The sequence below is a fragment of the Lissotriton helveticus genome, chromosome 9 (assembly GCF_964261635.1).
Source record: "Lissotriton helveticus chromosome 9, aLisHel1.1, whole genome shotgun sequence".
NCBI classification, from domain to species: Eukaryota; Metazoa; Chordata; class Amphibia; order Caudata; family Salamandridae; genus Lissotriton; species Lissotriton helveticus.
In genome coordinates, this window is record NC_136070.1 from 258,064,615 (window position 1) to 258,089,795 (window position 25,181).

The 25,181-nt window shown below is 46.1% G+C and overlaps 1 protein-coding gene across 5 annotated transcripts in view; it reads right to left on the reverse strand.

The window, feature by feature from the left end:
• Window positions 1-25,181, reverse strand: part of MLH3 (mutL homolog 3) — a 347,318-nt gene that overhangs the window by 129,240 nt on the left and 192,897 nt on the right. For all 5 annotated transcript variants that reach the window (XM_078659911.1, XM_078659907.1, XM_078659909.1 and 2 more), the window contains one exon: window positions 24,581-24,685. In XM_078659911.1, coding sequence (XP_078516037.1) covers window positions 24,581-24,685 — 105 coding nt within the window. The remainder of the gene's footprint in view (window positions 1-24,580; window positions 24,686-25,181) is intronic.

The following is a 25,181-nucleotide window of genomic DNA, read 5'->3' on the forward strand; positions in this document are numbered from 1 at the left end:
AAGAAGGAAAAGGAGCAGCCCCCGTGGTTGTGTAGTGGTTGCGGGGGACCGAGGCAAATCAGGTCAGGTGAATAGGACCTGGAGACTTGGTAAGGGATGTTGCTTCAGTGCTGGGAAAACGTTTTACTCGTGGAATCCATTAATTAGGGGTGAAAGATGTGGCTACAAAAGAGGGTAGAGTGTGTGGTGTGTGTCTGTGTGTGCGTGCATGTATGTGCACTCGTGTGTGTGCCGGCGTGTGTGTCTGTGTGTGCGCTCGTGTGTGTGTGTGCCTGCGTGTGTCTGTCTGTGCTCTGGCTCGTAAGGATTTTCTTTTCTGTGCTGTTTCGTCTCACCCTTGTCCCCGATAAGATACCTTGGTTAACAGCCTGCGTTCACAAGGTAAATTTGCCACATTTATCTTTCACCTCATTATAAGACCGAATATTTCATATGGAAAGGTTGTACCTGAGCGCAGAGCTGCATTTAACAAACCCCCAGTAAATCACTGCCGAGCTCTTCAGAAAGCTCCACGCTGTTAATTTTAGAAGCAATAAAGCGACGACAGGTTGGCCCTGTGTGTAATAAATAAATGCAAACAGGAAATATCTTGTGTGATTTCAGACTCGATGACCCATTACATTTTAACACTGTGTACCCATGTACTTACTTTTATCACGGTGAAGGGTCTTATTTTATCCAGTTGTCCGTTTGAGCCCAGAGCTTTTGCTGTACAGTCACACAATGCGCGCGCAGACAAAAACGAAACCTATTGTGGGGCGTGACTTCCGTCTTGTGAAGCTCGCGCCCACGGAGTGCCTGGCCAGAGGAGCAGCGGTGACGCGGGGCTCCCATGCCTGAGGGAGAGCCCCGCGGAGGCTGCAGATGTCCGAAGTGGCGGTAAGTGGGCCTTAGTTGTAGGGGGGGGCGGCTGGGGGGGGCGGGCTTGGTGCGCTCGTGTGTGTGTGTGTATGCGCGCGTGTGTGTATGTGTGTGGGGGGTGTCGCTGTATGTATGTGTGCGTGCGTGTATGTGCGCTCGTGTGTGTGTCTCCGTGTGTGCGCATGCGTGCAGGGGGAGGTGTGGCTGTGTGTGTGTTAGAGCTTCCCAGTAGACAGGAGATGGCCACAGCGTGCGCGTTCTCGCGTGCGCGGCCCGCTCCGATCGCCTTTTGGAAGATGCGCGTGGCCAGCTCCTGTCTCCTGGAAGGCTGAGTCGCTCACTATAGGTCTCTGGCGAGACCGGGCTTTCGCGCGGTTAACGCCACGAGACCTAAAAAACAGGACATCATCCGCGTACAGCGCAATCCTATCTGAGGGTCCGATCTACCATTCAAAGCCTTTCAATTGTGCATCCATGCGCACCCACGCCGCCAACGGCTCCATGGCCAGAGCGAATAAATACGGCGACAGGGGGCATCCCTACCGAGTACCTCGTCCTATGTGGAATGTGGTAGCTGTGGCCCCAGCCACCCTCACCGAAGCCGTCAGGTCTGTATATAGGAGTTTTAGGTATGACAAAAAACTGGGCCCGAGGTTAAGATGAGGCAGAAGTGCAAACAGGTAGACCCAACTCAGCGAGTCAAACGCCCTATCAATATCCGCCAACAGGAGCGCCGCCCGCTCCTCAGTACCTTTAACTGCCTCTACTGCGACATGTGCACGTCTGATGTTATACCTTGTCGCCCTATGGGGCATAAACCCAGCCTGATCCGGATGGACCAGCTCTGTTATGTAGGGGAGGAGTCGATTCGCCAGCGCTTTGGCCAATATCTTCGCTTCAACATTTAGGAGGGAGATGGGCCGGTAAGACTCATGCCTCTTCGGAGGCCTGCCAGGCTTGTGGAACACCATCACCTCCGCATGTCTTTAGTCCGCCGGAAGGCGACCCTGTTCTCTAGCCGCTTCCAACGTCGCCCTATAATGTGCTCCCAACTGGAGGTGGTATTTCTTAAAAAAATTCAATCGGGAACCCATTGGGCCCGGGTGCCTTTCCGGTATTAAGCTCCCCCAGAGCCGTGCCCAGCTCCTCAGCAGTCAGAGGGAGTTCAAGATGCTCCTGTACATCCTCCGACACCGCACGTGGTGGTAAATCCGCAATAAACTTATCTACCACCTCTGCAGGGAGGCACTCCTGTGGAGCATACTGTGCGGCATAATATAGTGCAAAGCTGTCCGCTATCTCTTTGGGGTCTGTGATTAAGGCCCCGGCCGCATCCGTGATCCCCGGTAGAGTCTGCGCTTGTAGCGTATTCTGGCAAAGCCTATGGAGCATAGTGCCCGACTTATCCTCCCACTGATATATTCTGCTACGCGTCGCTAACCACACCTGCCGAGCCTCGTCCAGTAACAAAGACACATAAGACTGCTGTGCCAATAATAGCTGCCCCACCTCCCTGCCCTCCCCAGTTTCACTGCATTGCTCCTCTAGCGTCTCAACATGTGCTGCGGCCTTCACCAACTCCTCTCTACAATTTTTCCGAGCTGCTGCACACCAGGCGAAGTCCACCCCGCGCAGTGTGGGCTTCAGGGCCTCCCAGAGTGTCACCACATCAGCCACCGATCTCACATTATCCTCCCAGTAGTGGGCTATGGCCTCCCCCATGTGCTTTCTATAATCCTCCTGCTGGAGATGCCACGTGGAGAGATGCCACCGGAACGGTTGCCACCCTTTATCCAACCAAACGTCTACTGCAACTGGAGAGTGGTCCGAAAGCCCCCGTGGTAATATAATCGCTGATTTCACTCTACCAACCGCTGCGCGGGGGACAAACACACAGTCTAATCTAGAAAAGGACTTATGGACTGCGGAGAGATATATAAATTCCCGATCATGGGTGTGTAGGTATCGCCAAGCATCAATCCAGCCCATTCCCCTAACCATGTTGCCTAGTTTAGTGGGTGTGTCCGCTACCTGTCCACCCCCTGATCTATAGCGATCCATCCGACCATTCATGACATCATTCCAGTCACCCCCAATCACCGCGAGAGCCTCAGGAATTTCTGCCCACACCGCAAACAGCTTTTCCACTAGCGACCACTGCAGGGGGGCGGAGCATATACACTCCCCAGCACCAGGGGCTCCTCACCAATGTATAGTTGGTACAACTGGCTATATAGGAGCAATTCTGGTGGTTTTGTATGAGTGGGGTGTCCGGCTGACTATGGCACCACTGGAGCTTGTGGTTTTTTGAGTGAATTTCAAAGGTTTTGTGGGGGCTAGTTCCTAGCTATATGACTCCTGGAGCCTGTGGTTTTTTCAGTGAATTTCAAGGTTTTTTTTTGGATGCTAATTCCTAGCTATGTGGGGCCTGGAGCCTGTGGTTTTTTTCAGTGGGTTTCAAGGGTTTTTTTGGGTGCTGATTCCTTGCTATGTGGGGCCTGGGGCCTGTGGTTTTTTCAGTGAATTTCGAAGATTTTTTAAATGCTAATTCTATTAGCGGATAACGTTTAAATATATTAATATCCTGGTGGGACCACCTGAGCAGCCCTGGGAGGTCGGGGTGTTTCTACCCTGCACCCTTTTTGTGTTCTACGCGTTTGTTTTTCTGCTTTCTTGTGCCTAATTCCTAACTATATAACGCCTGAAACATATGTTTTTTTCAGTGAATTTGCAAGGTTTTTTAAATGCCAATTCCTAACTATATAAGACCTGAAAGCCCACCAGGAATCTCCAGTATGCACCAGGGGACTGCATTGCAGAGAGGTGTAATTAAGCCACGGCCCTTTTTGCACCTCTCTGCAACGCAGCCCCCGTGCATGTTTGAAGAGGGGGAACTCATTCCCCCTGCATACTGGGGGCCCCTGGGGGCCAACTAGCCCACCTGGAACCTCCAGTACGCGCCAGGGGGCTGCATTGCAGAGGTGTAATGAGGCTATGCCCCTTGTTGCACCTCTCTGCAACGCAGCCGCCTGGCGCGTTTGCAAAGGGGGAACTAATTCCCCTTGCATACTGGGTGTCCCTGACAGCCATCTTGTGCCTTGTTAGAACCAAGGCACGGGAAAGCAGTGAAACAAAGGTGTGAAGCTCGCAGGGGGGCCGGAGTAGAAACACCCTGACCCCCTGGGCCTGCTCAGGGGGTCCCACAAGGACCCCCAAGGCAAAAAAAAATAATATATTTTTTTTTAAAGTCGCGGGGTACAAAAAACAATAAAAAAAATATAAAACAACAATAATAAAAAAACAGTTCTTTTCAGAACTACCTCCAATTTATATAAAAATGCTACATTTTTAAAAAACTCTGTCTTTCTTTTTTTCTCCAGGGTACGCGTACCGATACGTGTACCGGGGCGCGCACCCCCTCAAAAAAAGAAAAAAAAGTGTGTGTGTGGTGTGTGTGTGTGTGTGGGGGGGGGTGGATGTGGGGTGTGTGTGGGGGGGTATGTGTGTGGGGTGTGTGTGTAGGATGTGTGTGTGGGGGTGTGTGGGGGTGTGTGGGGGTGAGGAATGTGTGTGTGTGGGGGGTGTGTGTGTGTGGGGGGTGTGTGTGTGTGTGGGGGGGGGGGTGTGTGTGTGGGGGGGGGTCAGAGGTGTGTGTGTGTGGGGTGTGTGTGTGTGTGTGTGGGGGGGGTGTGTGTCAGGTGTGTGTGTGTGGGGGGGTGAGGTGTGTGTGGGGGATGTGTGCGGTGTGTCTGTGAGGTGTGTGGGGGGGAGTGAGGTGTGTGTGGGTGGGGGCGTGTGGGGGTGTATGGTGTGGGTGTGTGGGGTGTTTGGGTGTGGGTGGAGGTGTGGGTGTATGAGGTATGGGGGGGTTTGTGTGGGGTGGGTGGGTGTGGGGGGTGTGTGTGTGGGGGTATGTGTGTGGGGCACCCCCTCAAAAAAGAAAAAAAATGAGTGTGTGTGTAGGGGGGGTGGGGGTGTGTGTGTGGGGGGGTATGTGTGTGGGGTGTATGTAGGATGTGTGGGTGTGTGTGTGGGGTGTGTGTGTGGGGTGTGTGTGTGTGGGGTGTGTGTGTGGGGTGTGTGTGTGTGTGAGGTGTGTGTGTGTGTGTGAGGTGTGTGTCAGAGGTGTGTGTGTGTGGGGAAGGGGTGAGGTGTGTGTGTGGGGGATGTGTGGGGTGTGTCTGAGGTGTGTGTGTGGGAGGGGTGGGTGTGGGGTGTGTGTATGTGGGGGTATGTGTGTGGGATGTGTGTGTGTGTGTGTATGAGTAAAATGTTCAGCTAACTATAACTGGTGTCAAACCTATGTTTTTTTTCTGTGAATTTCAAAGGTTTTTTAAATGCTAATTCCTAACTATATAAGGCCTGAAACCTTTGTTTTTTTCAGTGAACTCGCAAGGTTTTTTAAATGCTAATTCTATTAGCGGATAACATTTATATATGTTAATATCTGTATGGGACCACCTGAACAGCCCTAGGGGGTCAGAGTGTTTCTACAAGGCCCCCAAATCTTTTTTTTTCTTGTAAAAAAATGAGGTGCGCGTACCGTAAGCGTACCCCGCGATTTTCCGAAATGTTTCTTTTTTTTTTTTGGGGCTTGGGGGTCCTTGTGAGACCCCCTGAGCAGGCCTAGGGGGTCAGGATGCTTCTACCCTGCCCCCTTTTTGAGTTCTACACGTTTGTTTTTCTGCTTTCCTGTGCCTCCGTCTACCGAGGCACAAGATGGCTGCCAACAGTTTCTGTTTTGGAGTGTTGACAGACATTGGCAGCCAATCAGAATGCAGCTCGCGCACTAGAGGTACGCGTACGGTACGCGTACGTGCGCGTACCGTAAGTGTACGGGTAAGCTGCCATAGATATATAAATTTGTATGAACCTAAATTACTCAAAATCCACTGAGGCACATATCTTGAAACATAGCAAAGGCACATCGGGCTACCAGTCCCTACAATTTTGCCAAGTTTGGTGGTAAACCATTCAGCCGTTCGAGCTAAAAGTGAGTCCGACCGCCCTATGGAAATTAACATGGGGAAAACACGTTTTGGGACCCCCCTTTTATCTCGGCCCCCGCTTGACGAATCCCCCCCAAACTTTCAGGGAAGGACCGGAGCGTCGCGAGGCAAAGTTAAGGAAAAATTCAGGAAGATTCCTCAACCGGCGCCAAAGTTATTCCCAATAGAATGTTGCGATTTCCCTATGGAAAACAATCCTAACTATATATACCTACTGGCGACCGCCAGTAGGATATATATATATATATATATATATATTACCGCTCTCTGCTCCCAAAGTGGAATCTCCTCCACAGGAATAAAGCACTCACGGGGGCCGTTTGAATCGTTTATTGAAACAAACTCAGCAACCTCTGCAAAACAGACGCGTTTCGGTCGTAACCTTTTTCTATGTCTTCACCACAATCCCCTTCGATCAAGAGGACAGAGTACACACAGGACCCCAGGAAAGCTGCTCACTTGCTTTTATTGACAAACAGGCATGACTCGTTTCGTTTTTTCAAAACTTCCTCAAATGCTGCCAGGATTTTGCAAGTGCTGTTCCCGCCAGGTTTTTAATCAGCATGCCCCTCTTTGATAGGTCGGGACAACGATGATGTTGTAGCTGTTGGGAAAGCACGAAACCAAGGAACTGGATCCGCGCGGAGCAGACACCAATCGTAAGTACTTGCCACAGTGGGCGGTGTCTGCTCCCTTCACCCCAACACAGATTGCCTGGAATATGCTGTCAATAAGACGGTAGGGCAGCTCTCTGTGTCCCTTCACCCCACTGCTAGAATCCCGGTCATGAGCCCGTGCGCACCGGTTAGGTAACTAGTGCGTCCATGCGAAGTCTCAGTCCATCTTTCGTGGCCAAGCAAGTTCCGGGTGTGCGGAGCTCCCGGCGTTTTTACCAAAAAGTATAGTCCAAAGTTGCCAATAAACGCCGCCGGAGACTTCGGGGTGGGTACTCTAAGAAGTGTTCATGGCTACACCTCAAAACATCTTCACCACAATCCCCTTCGATTAAGAGGACAGAGTACACACAGGACCCCAGGTAAGCTGCTCACTTTTATTGACAAACAGGCATGATACGTTTCGTTTTTTTCAATCTTCCTCAGATGCCGCCAGGATTTTGCAAGTGCTGTTCCCGCCAGATTTTTAATCAGCATGCCCCTCTTTGATAGGTCGGGACACCGATGATGTTGTAGCTGTTGGGAAAGCACGAAACCAAGTAAGTACTTGCCACAGTGGGCGGTGTCTGCTCTCTTCACCCCAACACAGCTTGCCTGCAATATATATATACATACATACATACATACATTCACAGTGCCGGTGTGTGGCGCTCCTCTGAGTGCGTTGCTCCTGCGGTAGAAACCCAAACCGCTATATTATCCAGAAAAGTTCCCCGGTCACCCGGGAAAAACGGGCCACACTCATCTTCGGTTACTTCAATGATTATTTTATTTTTCTTGCATTTCGTCTATGGGCATTATTAACCAAGCTGAAAATAGGCAATGGCAACTCCAACGCGTTTCAGCATTACAAATGCCTTGCTCACGGTAAGGTTTCACATATGTTACTCATTTTTAAACTATTTTCAAAATAAATTACATCACTTCCTTCTGTATGCCCCTTGCCGCTCGGCATTAAGGGACATGTAGTTCTTAATGCTGCCATATTTTTTTTCGTCATCTTCGTTTTTGGGAAAATGTGCAATGGAACTTTGTTGTGGGAAATCTATTTACATCATTTACACTTTTAGTTGTTGCGAATTGTCCAATATTTACATAATCATTTAATTCTATGCATAATGTCTTTAAATGTTACTGTTCCAGATGTGCCTTTTGTTTTGAATATCAATAAAGATTGATGGCTTGAAGTGCACAATTGTGGGCATTTTGGGCTTTTCTTCAAATTGCGAGTGAGCCGTTTTAAGATTTTATATATACACACTTGTGATCCACATGGGCATCATATTTGTTTTGCTGTTTTCTTAACGGTCCATCACATTAAATGTGTTCTTTTATATTATTGGCCTACATTTTTTCTTTGTTTTTTTATTTCTTGTATTTTGAAATGCACTCTTCCATTTTATCGGTTTCATTGACACAGTATTTATTTTACACTGATGTGAATTCTCAGCCACCTTTCGTCTTGTACAGATTGATGATTCATTGATGTTGTAAATGATTTCATTTTCACAAATGTGTATAAAGTTCCTCAGATTGGTTAAGTCCAAACGGGGTCATGCTTCTTACATTGATGATATGCCTGGATTCTTTTTGTCGGAGGACTTTCTCCCTGTTGCCCCCTCTAACATTTGGGTGTACTGTTTCAATACCATAACATTTGAGGCTCTTCCAGTCACTTTTGTGTGCAACCTCCATGTGCTTTGCTACTGCATTGCTGCAATCTTTGTGTGTCGTTGCACGCACGTGCTTGAGGATTCGTTTTTTTAATTCACATGTGGTGCTCCCAACATATTTGAGCGCACATGAACATATATATATATATAGATGTAGATATATATCCAGTTTCCTACAGAACCTACTTAAAACCTTCTATTTTTATGAGTCATAAACGACTCTGTGCATTTGACTCCAAAGAATGTTTTCTGTATGGGGTTGGACATATTGTGAGTGCCCAGACTTCAGCTCAAGTAACTTTTTTGGTTTAGTGCATTGAAGACTGAAGCTGCTCCTAGAAAGGGCAGAGGGAAAAAGAACTTCCTTCATGGTTTGCAGAAGCAGTATGAGTGAGAGGATCTAACATGAATGACATGAACTGAAGCTGATAATGTACTGAGCACATGTACTTCTACTGGCCAAATAGATGTTTTGTCCAGTACTTTCCAGGGAACCAGCTTAATTTGTAGTTCTCTGGAGCAGGGAGAAATATTCACATTGTGTGAGGTTGAGCACCATGTTCAACAATGAGCAACAAGATTGTAGTGCCCGGACCAGCATTAAAGATAAAGCCAAGTCAACTGACCCATCTCTAAGTCACAAGAAACCTACTCACCTTCATAAAAGTGAAGTGGTTCTACTACTGTTGTGTTTGCGTTTCCCCATGCATGCTTTTCCTTAGGCAATAACGTGGGGGTATTGACAATTACATACTCCTGTATACCATTTATTTTTTAATTTTGGCATCCCCAGATTCCAACGACAGTTCAGCGGTCAATCATTGAATTTAGAGGGTGGTAACGGTTGCAAACTCAATAGACCACGACACAGTAAATCACACTCAATAAAATCAGTTTAGCTTCTAATGTATTTTCAAACAAAAGGCTTGTTCTTTATAGTTAAGCAAAAACAGGGATAAAAGCAGCTAAAACAGGTTATACAGAGAAAACACATAAGTTTCAGGCACCATCTAGGACTAACTTATAGATTTTCTATCACAAGTCTGTGTTCGGGTTGACTTGAGAAATATTGCTACTTATTGGAGCTTTTACTGATTCCCAACTGTTGGGGGGGGGGGGTCCAACCCAACACTTTTATAGTATTTCAGCTCCAGAGTTTTATAGCATGGGCCCTTATGTCCACAGCTATCCTCTGGCAGGGTTTTGTGCATCACTGTCAGAATTCTTCTGATTCACCATTTTATTTTCTACCAGTTAAGTCAGTGGAGAAGAGGTGCTAAACATACATAAGCAATGTATGTTGTTGAATCTTGTATGTTTGCACTCTCCAATAGCTTCTGGCTGGCCCAGGGCTTATGGTCAGGCAGCTTAGTAGTCTGAACTCTGTAGCAGTTTTTCCCTCAAAAATAGTCCAAAACCATTAAACACAGAGTCTGGGAGGTTTGGCTTGCGCGTGTAATCGAAGCAAATTTGAAGGTATGTATGTTGGAACTGACAAACTCTTGAACAAGATTTTTTGTTTTTTGCTTGTCCATGAGCTAGACCACTACTCTCCGAATTGAGATTTATAATCTGCTGCAGCTGTGGCTCTAAACTTCAATAATTCAGGGATTGTTTGAGTTAGGAAGGCCATTCTCTTTAGTTCATGAATCTGGATGTCTGCCTTTCTTTAACTGAACCCAAAGAACTCTGAGGTAAAGAGAAACAAGCATTTACAATGCAACGGTTTCGCCTTTGGAAAAGTTAGAGCTATTGGCATTGTAAATGACAAAATTTGTATTTATGTGTTGGTTTTGAAAACCGATAAAAAAATGGCATTGTCATTTACATTGCCAATAGCTTAATCTCTCGCAAATGTGAGACCTATTGTACTCTACGGACGAGCTCAGCAGACAGCAATTACTACCACACACCCACACCCAGAGCCAGCCACACACACCCAGAGCCAGCCCCCCACACACACACACACATACCCAGAGCCACACACACACACCCAGAGCCACACACACACACACACACCCAGAGCCACACACACCCAGAGCCCCACACACACCCACACACACCCATAGCCACACACACACCCCGTGTGTTCACCCCTGCCCTCTGCACCTAAAATCTCCGTTGTAAACTGAAGAGGAAATTGGCAAACTGCTCAGCAACCTGAAACCATCCAATCACCTCACGGACCCCCTCCCTGCTAACGCTGTCAAAGACTTCACCCCGTTGCTCCTTCCACTCTGGACTAAAATTATCAACAGCTCACTCCAACAAGGAACCATCCCGGACTCCCTCAAAGTCGGACTAGTCACACCTTTACTAAAGAAACCTACAGCCGACCCATCTGATCTAAACAATTACCGTCCCATTACCAATACTCCCACTCTCGCCAAACTACTGGAAAAATGCGCACAACTACAACTGACCAAACACATTGATCAGTTTGATCTCCTCAACTCTCATCAATCAGGCTTCCGAGCAGGACACAGTACAGTAACCGCTATGACTCACATAATTGACGACGCCCTTCAAATCCTTGACCAAAATGATACCTGCCTCCTCATCCTTCTTGATCTCTCCTCAGCATTCGACACCGTTAAACATGAGAATTTACTCGAACTATTAAACACAAGAATGGGTCTATCTGGGACTGTCCTCAAGTGGTTCACTTCCTTTCTACACAACAGGTCGCAGAAATTCAAGTGCAACAACCTTATGTCCTCGCCAATACCTGTATCGTTAGGCGTCCCCCAAGGATCCTCCTTATCCCCAACTTTGTTCAACCTAGTTATGGAACCTCTCACCACCTTGTTACAAACATCCAATGTATTCTTTCACATGTACGCAGATGACACCCAACTATATCTCAAATTGCAATCCCCCAAAGACATTGTACTCCTGAACTCAACGATCAGAAGCACCCAATCCTGGCTTGCCGATAATCATCTCAAACTCAATGCTTTGAAAACAGAGTTCCTTCTGATCTCACCTCCCGCGAAGATCTCTACCACTCAAACTTGGCTTAAACACCTAACTGCACTCAATGTCCAACCAACCATCGTGGACTCAGCAAAATCTTTGGGCATAACACTCGACACCAATCTCAACATGCAGCAACACATCAGCAAGGCAACTAAGGGTGCGAACTACCAAATCAATACACTGAGGAAACTCAAACCCTTCCTCCCAGCCAAAGACTTCCAAACTGCAGTACAAGCACTAGTCATCCCTCAAATAGAATACGGCAGCATCACCCTCTGCGGTCTCCCTCTAACTACTACGGCACCCCTAAGAGCTTCTCTAAACGCTGCAGCGAGACTCATCACTGGGTCAAAAAAACACTCGCATATCTCCCCTGACTTGAAATCCCTGAACTGGCTGCCTTTTGAAGCCAGAATACATCGGAAAATCGCCTGCATGACACACAAGGCTGTACACCTGAGCTCACCCGGTTACCTCACCCAGAAGCTGACAATCTCTGGCGGCTCTAGAAACACTAGAGGCAGGAATGGCACCCAGGATCTGGAACTCACTCCCTCCTGAAACTAGACTCATCCCCTCCATCACACTGTTTAGGAAAGCAGTAAAAGCTATCCTCATGGCTAAACACACTTGATCTATTAACGTGGATTTTTAAAGTCTCTGCACCGATCTGTATTATCTACGATCCCTCGATTATTCGTATTACTTGCATTATTGAATTGTTAAATTGTTGAATTGCTTACACCTATTTTTACTATCTGCATTATTGATGTACCTGTTTTACTATGCCCCCCATGTACATACCCCACCCCACCTATACCTACAACTATGCTGTACCTAATGGCCTGTTATTCACTCTCCTGGTGTTATTCTATGCCTTGTAAAGCGCTCTGATATCTGCAAAGATCTTGTTCGCGCTATATAAAACTTTCAAATAAATAAATACGTATCGGCCTTGCGGGTCGACCCACTGCTTCGAGTGGACGTAGGACGATCGGCGATGCACGTATTTTAACCTTTTTAACTCGACTTTACACTCCTGAGGCAAATTGAGGTGACCATGTGGTCTAATCGAAGAATAAATGCTGCCAAATTCAAGGATGTTAGGTTTGTCTGTAACAACTGATCCATTGATTTTGTTAGTAGGTCCTGTTTGAAGGCACCTCTTGTGTGGCTTTACTGACATCTGTAGAAAATGTGGGCACCACTGATGCCTGTTCCATTCAGAAGTAAGCAGAGTCATTTGTTGCTTGGGAGTTCCAAAGCTTCTGTGGGGAGAAGAATCAGGTTAGCAAAAGGGCATTGCCCAGCGACAAGAGTTTCAACCTCCTGGAAATAGACACTGTAGATTTGTTTGTTTAGAGAAGAAGCAGAAAGATCTACAGTTAGCTGACCCCATTCTGCAAAGATTATCTGAAGGATTTTATCATTTAAAACCAAATTGTGTTTTTCTTGGCAAAAGCTCTTTTTTGCTGCTTTCAAAAGTTGGAGTTTGTCATCAGAGTTGTCCTTCTATTAAGACCACTGATCATCCACCCATTGCTGATGTGGTCTCATATGCAGTCTTGCATTTGAAGCAAAAAAAGAAGCACGTTTTTTCTGGTGGATACTCTAACTATAGATTCCTCACTTTAGAGTATCCTCCCGGGGTCAGACTGTGTCTGGAGAATTTTGTGGTGCTTGCAGCTCTGTGCAAGCTCCATACTTTCCTAGAAATTACAGAGCAAAGCTACATATTAGCATATCTTCTGCTCACTGACATCAGTTTCTTGGCTCTTCACTTTCCAGTCCCTGAGATGTAGAGCATGAACGATTATTGGTAAAAGTGTGCTAAATTTTAACATGGGACCTTTTGAATGAGTATCCAGGCTTAAGCGCTCGCAGCTACTCAGAGTGTGGACCGGCGCTACTGGCAGATGCAAATCAGGGAACTAATAATTCTAAGCTAAATAGATGTTAAAAGAGGCCACTGCATGGAACAGGGAAGCCAGCGAGGAATCGGAGGTTAAATAGCGTATCCACAAGAAAGAACATTACCAAAGGCAAGTAACTTGTTCTTCTGTTTTATACTTCTAACTGCAGATTCCTTACCTTAGTATACATACTATGGTGGTGGGGAGGGTGGTCTCAGTGAATCCGTTCATTCAGTTGGTCCTGAATCTGGATTGAGGTAAGGAAGAGGTTGCTGTTGGGGAGGATGGCTAGTCGTTTGTTCATGATCTTCCCTGTGACTTTTTCCAGTTAGGGTATCAGGGAGCAGAACCAGGAGTTGGGTAGTGTGTTCAAGTACTGTGGCGTGTTTCCAGGAGTCTGGGAAGGTGGGTGTGTTGATCAAGTCTTTCAGGATTGGGGTGACTACTGCACTGATGGGGTCCAGTGCCTTGGCAAAGCCATGGTGAGAGGAGGAGCCCAAGGGTGACCGGGTATGTTGACCACATGGTCGCTGCAGTTTCTTTTGTGGTGATGGTGGGCCTGGTGGCAGGGGTGTCCTCTGGGTGTTGGCTGTGATGGTGGATGTGTCTAGTTGCGGATCGAAGGTGTCCCAGATGCTGGTGATCTGATCTTGCTGCTGAAGAAGAGGGAGAGCAGAGTGCAGAGGTCCTGTGAGGGTGTGATGCTGGTGGAGCCTGTTGCTGGAGAGGTTAACTCTTTCACAATGGTGAAGCTTTCCTTGGCACTGTTGCGCTGCTTTCAATTTGTTCTGTGAGGGCAGACGTTTGGTTGCATTGATCTTTGGTGTTAGCATCTGAGGGATCGTCTGTAGATAATCTTGTCAGTGTCATCCTGGTTTTGTCTCCATATCCATTCTAGTTGCTAGAGTCTGAACTCTTCTTTATATAAGCCTGTCTGTGGTCTGGTTCTGGTGGCCTTGGTAGCTTTGAGTGGAGCCAGGGTGTCTATGCAGGAGGTGATCAAAGCGTTGAGGTTGGAGTTGGTTCTGGGGATGTTATTGAGGTCAGTGGTGTAGGAGCTCCGAGGAGCAAGGTTCTTCTGAGATCAGTTGATGAGTGTCTCTCTCACGCTGTAGTTGGCAGAATTGTAGAGTTCAAAGATTAAGTGTTTCATATTGCTGTTGGTGCTTTGCAAGGTGGTGGAGCAATGGATCTAATCTTTGAAGATGATGGCAAGTTCTCCTCCAGTTCCGTTTGTCTTGTCCAGTAAGAGGATGGAAAGATGCTCTGGTGAAATTTGTTATGGTATGGGAAGGATGCTGGGTGTGCAGGAGAAAAAGGGCAGGCTGTAGCCTGTTTGAACTATCCACAAGACCCATTTGTTGGACGTGAGAAGTACTGAATCCTGTACCTAACTTGGTGGGCTTGAGCCGTTCAAGAAATTAAAGAAGTTTGTTTGACATTTTCGCAGGTGAAGAGGGGTTGAAAGACTGGTGTCCATGCTGGCCTGTGTGTTACCTGTCGGATACACATCCACAGCCCTGAAAGGACTGGGCTGTCTGCTGAATCACTGGCTGGGAAGGCCATCACTGCATACAAGCTAGCCCTCTAGAATAGCCCCTTAATTTCTATAACTGGTGAGAAAATTATTTAGCAGAGTTCAACAGTCACAAAGAAAGCACTGTAATTCTGCCATCTTTAATGTGTTCCAAAGCTGAGGCAGCCTTTGCTCCAAAGAGGAGAGTCTCATTAAACGGCATGTCTATTAGCGAAGCCTGTCCATCACCAAAGAAGTTGGTGGACCTCATCCAGGCATATCTACAAAGGGCAACACTGGTACCAACCATCTTGCCAATGCAGGATGGTGGTACCCAAACCAGCACAGATAATATACTTGGCTGTGTCTTGGCCATGAGGTATCGCCTGAGCCAGAAAGGCTCATAAGATCTTCTGGGACTGTCGGCAAAACCTTGCTGGGCATGTCCCAAAGAGCAAGAGTGTACGGGCCCAACACACACACTGCATTTATGAATCGGAGTACCAAGCTGGCAGAAAAAAACATATGTTTAAAAAAGGCATCAATCCTTTTGGATTCTCCATCACAATAGGGTGGAAATGAGTTAGGCTTTCATCAATACTGGTTGAGGCCTGTACAATTAGACTCTCTGGAGCAGGGCGTTTGGTGAGAAAATATGAGTCACCAGACACCAGTCTAAACATTTGGCCACTCACCTGCTAACAGGCCGGCAGAACATGGTTTTGATCAGGTAACTATCACAGTAAATGTGAGGGTATCATTAAATGGTAGAAAGGGCTCAGATGTTGCCAGCCCATCACAAAATGTGTTTTAATCTCAATGAAGGGCAGTTATAATGTTAGTACTTCAGCTACCCTACACACCACCTCTATAAAAGAGGCACTTTCTTCTGTTGGTAGCCCATCTGGCGATTCAAGCTCTGTCTCAGGAGAGGCATCAAGTCTACTGGCAGTTTGTAAATAAAGGTATAAAACATCAGTGTAATGAGGGGTGCATAGGAAATCTATCTCACCATCATCCTCATGAATATCCTAGGGTGCACCCTGTTTAGGCACAGGGTCAGAATGAGAGCCAAAAAGAGAATGGAGACTCTGCTCAGAGCTGGAAAGTGGTAGAGACAAAGGGTTATAACCAGGGTGTATGAAAATAAGTTGCACCTTTGTAATCTCATAGCATGGAAACCCTCACGTTTAGGGTGATGTCAGTTCAGAAGGCGTTGGCACCAGCATCGAGGTGGTGGAAACCGATGTGGATCTCGGGCCTGGGTGGAAACTCGTACCAGAGTTGGTACAGACCTGGTAATGGTTTCTGAGGGTGCAGATGCAATGTGGGGTGACCTGCCTACAATTAGCCAAATGGAAGCCCCTGTTGTTCCGTGGGGCTGAAGGTGCACAGAGGGAAGTGGAAGCACATTGAAAATTTGCAGCATGATTAAGGTTTTGATCTGCTGTGGGATGACAACGACCTGGGAAACTCCATGGACAGTGACCTCGATTGACACCTTCTCACTGAATCCAAAGCAGCAAGATGAGGTTGAGTCTCACTTTACTTTTTTATGCTTGACCTGGACTTTCACTTCAATTTACTGGAGGACTTTGAGTGGAAAGTGGAGCAGTCATGGGACTGGTCCTGTGAACAAGACTGAGATCGGTCCTGCAACTTGGAGTGGGTGTAAGATCTATGCGAAGGATGCAACCACTTCTTGTGTTGAGTGATATACAACTTTGCCCTATCAGTCTTGGATCAACTTCCGGTGCATTAGGGCACATTTGTCACATCTCTGAGCCATACCCTGAGCCCAGGACACCCCTTCTGTGGGTCCGTGACCAACATCTGCTTGCTGCAGTGGTGCTACAACTTGAATCCTGTCATTTCCAGTGGGGGCGTCGCTCTCTAGCATACTGTGAAAAACATTTTGGAGTGATCGAAAGACTGACAAGTCTGCATTAGGGAACGGATTGGTGTCTGAATGTGGGGAATGAAAGGAACCAACGTCAACATACAGGAGTGCCATTTATATGTGTCTTCATTCTATCACTTCAGGGGTGGTAAGGAACACGCATGTAGCTGAATGCCACTGTCACAAAGTTTTCCAGATTCAGTCTGCTGCCTGCAGGATATTTTAGGATGAGGAATCTGCAATCATCAGAATATGTAGGAACCATCAAGCCTAGTAAGGAAGAGTAAAGAGATGATTAGCTTTTAGCTCAGGAGTATCTAAGAGGAGATGACACTTCTCCTGGCTTGATCATACTTTCTCCACTGGAAGAAACACTTTTCTTCATACGGTCTAATGTTGCTCATAGATAGGCGATAACCTGTACACAGTTTGCCATTTTGATTTTTTAAGGTGTACTTGTAAAGCCAAGCGATGCAACTGCTGGATTGATGCAAGTCCTGCATCACCTTCTGTGGATTGTGGGCTTTTTCTGTCAAACATCCAGATATAGGTAAATGAATGTTCTCTCTTGACAGAGATGAGATGCCACTACTAATAGGCACTTGGGAAAAGTCTGAGGGGCAGACTTTAAAGCAAAACATCAAGCTGCATACTGAAAGCAAGAATTGTCCACTACAAAGCATAGACCTTTTCTGTGTTTTTTTACAAAACAAATATAAACAATAGGCACCCAGAAGATCTACAGTGCATATCCCTGTTTGAGATGAGGAGCAATTTGAAAGGAGGCCTAGCATGAGGGAAGTCTCTCTCTTTTGATACACGTGTTCACAAAAAAGCAGATCTAGGATTGGTATGTACTGCCCCTCTTGGTTTTTTTCCGAACCACCAAATATCTTGAATTAATGCCCTTGCAGTAAAGTGAGAGTGGTTCTACTGTTCTTTTGGAAATCAGCATTATTGTTTCCTTGTGTAGTTTGGATATGTGGACGTTTGCAGGCAGCTTTTGTCGTTTTGCAGTGGAAGTCCATTAAAATGTAGTGAGTAGCCACTGTTTACAATAATTAGCACCCATTTGGCATCTGTGATTTCCTGCCACTCATACATTTTGTGTTATTGCACCCCAACAGTAGTTAAAAAAAATGTTTTAGAATTTTGCATTTAATACGTCAAATGAATGGAACATTCAGTGCATCTTCACAAGTGCAGGTGTTATTCGCTGCGTCTAATATTTCAGAAAACAGAAGTAATAGAGTGGATAATAGTACATGTGCCAAATCTGTGAGCTAACATGACTATACAATTATCAGGTTCACACTTTGTAAACAAAGCTTTTGCATTTGATAAAAACACCCAATACCCACTCACGCTTTTCGCTCTTCTGGTCTGAATTGGAGTCCGAGCCACCAGAGCCACCAGGGTCATTGAAATCATCTATTATCAGCCTTCGTGTCGCCACAGCCTCTGTGGTTTTGTCATCAGTGCAAGAAAGACATATACTGCTCTTCTGCGACCTCCCATTCTAATACACTCCTGATTGACATAGCAACACTCGGTACATGGGACCCATTCCATCCAATAGCCACCCTACATTTCGACAAGAGCAGCGCCAGCTGGAAAAATGTATATGATATCTGCGACCCATTGGCTTCTTAACTATGCCCAAATGGCACACCCTAGGTGTACACGGTTATCAATGCCAGTGGCCCCCTCAATCCTGGGCACCACCTCAGTCCAAAAACCATGCACCTCTGCACACTGACAAGCCAGGTGGAAAAAAAGGCATTTTCCTCACCACAGAGCAAACATTTTGCCGCCCTGATGGGTCTATTGTATTAAGCCGTGAGGGGTCAGACAGGTGCAGTTTAAAGTAACTGAAATGTACTAGCGTAAACCTATTGTTACAGGAAACAGCCCATACCCATACCACAAGCATGGTCCCAGGTTGAATCCTCAAGTGGTGCCCCTAAATCCCTTTCTCAGGCTACGCTCGTCCGATATGAGAGCCGTGTCATATCCCTCCTGAGGGCTTTGTAGAAGAGCATAATGAGGGGCCTACCCTTTCCCCATGTATTCAGTCCATGTAATGTCTGGGAGGGAGACGAAACTGTTGGGCGAGTGTACCATATCTCTTTTGCAGTAATGTCTAGCATTGCATAGTGGAGGAATGCCGCTGCCCGGGCAGACTGGTACAGTAAGGGTACCTCTGCGGCAGACTGGTACAGTAAGGGTACCTCTGCATGGCACAGTAAGGGTGCCTGAGCCAAAGACCTGGAGCCGCAGGGAGGTTCCGGGGAAACCGCGACGGCACTCCGTTAATCCTTTGGGCGGTTGGGGGGCCTGACCAACCGGGGGTGTGCCATACCACGCTCCGCCGTGAAAGGGGCGGGAGTAGAATGCATGATCACGTGATCCAGAAGGGGATCTACAAAGGTGCTGCACTGTCCGAGCGTCGACCCACCGTGCCGGCTGGCTCATTAGGCAGGCGGGGCAGCGAGGGGCTGCCTGCCCTGGATCACCCGTAAGATAACCCACAGATAACGGTATATTTTTGTGTATGAAAATAAACCTGCAGCAGTTCTTTACCCATAAACAATGTGTCCTGTGTAATCATTATATGGGAAAGTGTATAAAATGCAAGGGGGAGCAGAAGACGGTGTGGGCACTAGTGTCCTCTCCCTTATATATTTAGCTTCAGGACCGTCAAGGCCACCTGGCTGCGCTTTCCCGCCCACACCAATGAAATCAACAACTATTTAGTTTGCGAGAAACGTTTTCTCCAGGAGGGAACAACGATTTCTGGACTAGATATAAACACCTGGGAAGGAAGATCACCTTAGCAGTGGCCCCCGTCCCATAACCGACAGGAGGTAACATCCTCCAGAACTCAATCGACAGGGTTAGGCAAATCAGAACTCTGGCCACGTCGAAACGCTGATGCGCAGCCATCGTGTGTGTGATCATCAGCCCCAGATACCGGAAGCTCTCACTTTCCCATTGCAGCCCGAGATCGGACAGCTGCTCCGGTGTTACCAACGCCAATCTCACAGTGGAAACAGCAAGGTCTTCCAGAAATTGACACGTAAGCCGGAAATCCAACCAAAGTCCGCCATATGTCGCCTCAGTAGGGCACCCGGACATAAATAAATGCATCATCTGCATACAGCGAGACAATGTGCACCTGCTCACCCACTCTTAGTCCTTAGGGCTCCAACTCCGTGCACCATAGGCTCCACCGCCTGGGCAAACAGGAATGGCGAAAGTTCCCTGACGAGTTCCCCTTCCCACAGGCCAGACCCCCGAAACCTTCCCCCCCACTCTGTTGTGGGCTGTGGGATCTGTATAGAGTAGCCGCAACAATCCAGAAAGATAGGGCCGAAGCTCATCCCTGGAAGCACCGCCATGACATAGCGCCACCTGACCATATCCAAGGCCTTCCCCAGATCAATCGATACAGGAGCCATATCCCATTTAATTCCTGTAGTCTCATGCAGGACGTAAGATTGAAAGCAATGCTACGCGCCGGCTTGAATCCACACTGGTCCTCGTGTACCAGGTCACGACCACTCCCTGCAAACGTTTCACCAGCAGTTTACAGAGGACCTTAACATCAGAGTTGATCACAGTGAGTTGTCTGTATGAGGAGAGGTCCTTGGGGTCCTCCCTGGTTTTAGCATTAGGCATATGATGCCTTCACGCATAGTGGGGGACAAGGTCCTAGACCTCTGTGCTTCCAGGAAGACCCGGAAGATGCCACAGGTCTTTGCAGAATCCAGACTCACTAAGGAATCTATAAAGTATTCCACAGGAGGAGCTGGAGTGACAGGATAGATACAGAGATACAAAAGGTGGAAAAAGTACCCATCAGCCCACTCAATAGTGGAAGCTCGTCATTTGGGATTTCAAGTTTGAAAAGTTGGTGTCCACCAGGCACTTCCTCAAGTGAACATTGAGGCTAGCCCAGGACCCAATGGTTGAACCCTCAACCAGAACAAATGACAGCGTATGAGGCCGATAGGGCTTAGTTGCAGTGCTTAAAGAAATTATATAAGAATATGTGAGAAAAAAGGAAAATGATCCATGTGATTTAAAAATGCCTATCTTGACGTCAACAAGGAAACTTTATTGAGTGTGCCCATCAAGATGGTATAGTTAAAAACAGAGTGATAGTAGCAAGAAAGATGGTTTGCTAATTACCATAGATGTTCTCTGGTCAACATGTTTCAGCCTTAAGAGGCTTTCGTCAGGACCTATGAATCACTACTGCAACACTTACTTCATATATTGTGAAAAAGAAATACAAATATTTCCATGGGTGGTGTATCCCCTCCTGTCAAAGGAAAAAAGAAGAAAAAGAAGGAAAAAAGAAGAAAACAGAAACATACAACAGCGAATTATGTTCATTCTAGTAACAGTTGTGTGTATGTACATTTGTTCAATATGCTCTGTTTAACAACTTACCCAACTTTGTGGGATCAGGAACCTCACCTCACCTGGCGACAGCTCAGGCTAAAGGAGGCCACGCACTAGAAGAGATTCATTCAAAGTGGTGTTTTAGTTTATTTAAGTTCATTTTTAAAATAGTTATCTTCCTGATTAGATACAGGTGGGTGACTAAGGCAGCCATTGATGAGAGATGTGTAATAATTCAAAAAATTCAAAAAGGTGCTACACCTAAAGATCACTCCGTCCGTGCAGGTGACCAAAAAGCACCTTGACAAAGGTATATATATATATATGTTGTGAGTTTGTTTACCTCAAGTGTTTGTTTCCATTTAACTCACAGACACAAAACCAAACAATTGGCACACATTGTTCTAGATGCATCAGCACAGACAGTCAGTTACGGCATCCTAGTATAGTGTGCCTTTAAATTCATTGAAGAGGTCTTCTTCAATTGGCCCATTTTAGCCCAAGGAAAAAGCGTGATGGAGCGCTATCAAAACTAGGGATGCTGAGTGCCTCCTTAACAAATCCCCCAAGAAAAAGTAAACAAACGAAAAAGACTGCGTCCAAACCGTCCCTTCCTGGACACCTACCTCTCCGTCGTTACCTCTGGCTTACGCTGAGCCGAGGGGGAGGTAGTGTGCCAGTGCAGGTTGCAAGTTTAAGAAGGGACACGGTGGACCAGAGAGAGACACATCTTATCTGCTTTCTGATAGGTTCACCATAGCGCGCTAATATCAGCCAATCATGTGCTCTTAAACGGCAAGCCGCGCATGCAAATGTCAAGATGTGCTCCATTTCCTGTTGAAAAAGAGCAGCATACAACAAGCGGACCGCTATGGGACCCGGGCAAAGAACGGATCTGATTGGTCCATGGTGATAACAGGAAATACTCGGAAACGCATACGAAATGTCAAGTTGCGCCCCGTTTCCTGTTGGAAAAGAGCAGCATCCAACCAGCGGACTGCTAAGGGACCTGGGCAGAGAGCGGACCTGATTGGTCCATGGTGATAACAGGAAATACTCGGAAACGCAGGCAGATGTCAAGTCGCGCTCCGTTTCTTAATGAAAAAGACCAGCATCCAGCAAGCGGACCACAAAGGGACCAAGGCCAAGAACGGACCCGATTGGTCCATGGCAATAACAAGAACTACCCATAAACGCCAAATAGAAATACAATAGCAAGCGTGTTTTCTGCGCAACTAAACTATCCTAAATGCTTATGAAGACCACACTATTCGTATTGGTATATAGTTGGCGCAGAGTTCAATGTAGCAATACAAATGATATTAGTTAATGTTGTGTCCTGTACAGATATTCACAGTTATTCACAATGTCCTTGTTCAATTCGTAAGGACGTTGTATGTGTGATGTATAGTGTGCAGTATGTGTTCAGTTGATGCCAACTCACTGGGCGTTGATAACTGCCTTTAGATACGTTCTAAATGGGACAGTCCAAAGGTACTGTCAGATGATGTTGGTTAGTATTGTGTCTTGTGCAGATGCTCACAGTATCATAGTCCAACTCATAAGGACGGTAAATGTGCAGTACGCAATGTGTACTCAATTACTGGCAGCCAAATAGGTGTTAATGACTGCCTTTAGATACGTTATAAGTGGGACGGTACAATGGTCCTACCGGTGACATTGATATCTACCAATCAATCGGCTGATCTGACTTCAAGGCCTTACACATTCCTAAGGTGACAACCATCTGTCAATGGCAAAGTCTAGAGCAATATTCCCTAGACCTTGAAGGCAAGCTGCGCACCAGAATGGTATTGTGTGGGCCGATAAGTTGATCCCAATGACTCGTTATTAGACACAGGAAAGAACGCTGCACTGTGTCTGGATACCACCAGTTGGGGGACAAGATGCCGTTAGGTCTATAACAATAATTCCCCTCGGGCCCCTCTCCACTCTGTAGTCTTTTGCTTCCAGGAAGACCTCCAGGAGTTTCTCTGTGGCGGTTGTGGCGTAGACCTAAAAGAATTCAACAGGGAAACTTCCCTCCTAGGAGCTTTGGTTGTATTTAGCTTCTGCAGAGCAGCCCTCAGCTCCTCCAACGTGAGACCCTCGTCCAGGGCGGTCACCCTATCAGGTGGGAGGCGCAGCAGGTCAATCCCTGCAAGTATGCCACGAGGACATGCAGGATGTGCTGCTGGTTAGTCACCCCTTGTCCATCTGGCTTTTGTAAATGCAGTATGGTTGGTACCTTCCGTTTACGTTTCAGTATCGCGGCCAGGAGTCTGCCGGATTTATTGTCTTCCCTATGCAGCCATTGCCAGTAGGAGTGTGCTTAGTTGTTGTATACACTGTTTTGGCAAAATTCACTCATTGACCAAATGTGAAGCTGGGAGACTGACCACACAGACTCTGAGAATCTGAGACAGCTTTTTTCCTTCAACCGTAAAGACGCTTCACAAAAAGTGAAGGCATAATGCTGATTAATGATGGAAAAACAATTAAAAACACCTTTAACTGCTTTCTAGCATCAAAAAGTCGAATGGAGTAAAAAAGAAAACATACAAGTTCTGAGAGGATTTTTGAAAATAGACAGGCATGAAGCCACCCGAAGTGTTCCAGGATCCTACTCATACCAGGCAGAATAAAAAGTAAAGACTATGTGAAGAAACTGGCAACAAAGGGACTCAAAGGAGCAGGTTGCTATTTTAACTCACTTAAAGCACACCAATGGTCCTCGTTTCCCTCTCTCTTTAGACTTATTAATCAGTAGGCTGTCTTCCTAAGTGCTGCAATGCAGTGCTAGGAAAGACACTCCTTGCATCTTTATATATCATATAATCTAAATCAGGGGTCTCCAACCTTTTCTGTATTAACAGCTACTCACGCTCAATGAAAATAATCACTAGCTACTAATATTATTAGTGTTGTAATAGTGATCGATCGCATCAGACAAGACTACTTTTGTGACCATCCCATACAAGATTACAAGCAGTAATCACCTCAGTGTATGGGGGTGGTTACTAGTTGTAAAGTCAAAAAGGTCTTTGTCAGTTTGGAATGCCTCTACCTAAGTAACACAAAGGCATCTGTAATGCCTTTCGCACAGAGGTAGTAATATGAGTAATAAGCCTTCTCAGTGTCGCAAAATTTATAACTCAAATATCAGCTTTAAATATATTTTTCAAATTCAACCATTTTTTATTCCACAGCATATGAGTTCTGAAATATACACACATTTTCATCTCGTATACACACTTCAATTTTGGTACACATATATTAATTCAACCAAAATAAATTGTATAATTTAATAGGCTGGGATACACACAGGTGAGCTACTTACAGGTAGATGGAGAGCTAGCAGTAGTTCACTAGCTAATTGATGGTGAAGCTTGGCCTAAATATATGGAATGTTCAACTATAGAGCCCTTTTGGGGGCAATTCACTGTAATGCATAATGCTGAACTCTTTACGCTCTCACAAGTTCATATATTACACATAACAGTGTTTCTGGGTCCACACATATAGTGGGGACCTACTCTAGGCTTTTAAGCCATCAATGAAAATCCTATGATGTAAAAATACAGATTTAACGTCACTGTTTCAGGCAGCGTTCCACTTCTATTAAGAGGAAAGGAGTTCTCTTACCTTCATGGAGTGAATCATTTCTTTGGTGAACCGATATGGATATAAAATGTTATGTATTTTCACTGAAAGGCTGGTGGCCTCCCTGCTGCTTACATCCACCGCGACCTATGGAAACACACATATCATAGGTAAGACCAGTAAGCATCACAAGGAAAGCGATGCTAAATAGTAGACATAAGAATCATACTACATCACCAACACAGTGAAACACTACCGCTAGCATGCACTTTACCCTTCCTCCCAACAGGCGGTGACAAGAAAGCAGCCAAAAGCACAGGTTACTACAACATAAACATAGATTATAGTTGTCAGAAACCACCCACATGAGTACCATTACAAACAGCTAATAATCATCAACGATCAACCAACACCACACTACAATCCTCATCAATTGCCAAGCATCTACCAATTTATGAAACAATGATTAACACGAATCTCCAGCAACTAAACCAATATAAAAGCAACATAATAAATTAAAGAGAAAAACCAGCATTACACAAAGCAAAATCCTGCCCTAAAGCAAATGGAGGCAGTACACAACCAACACACCTGCAAACTAAAATAATCCACAATATTGCTCTCCTCAACAAATTAAAATGAG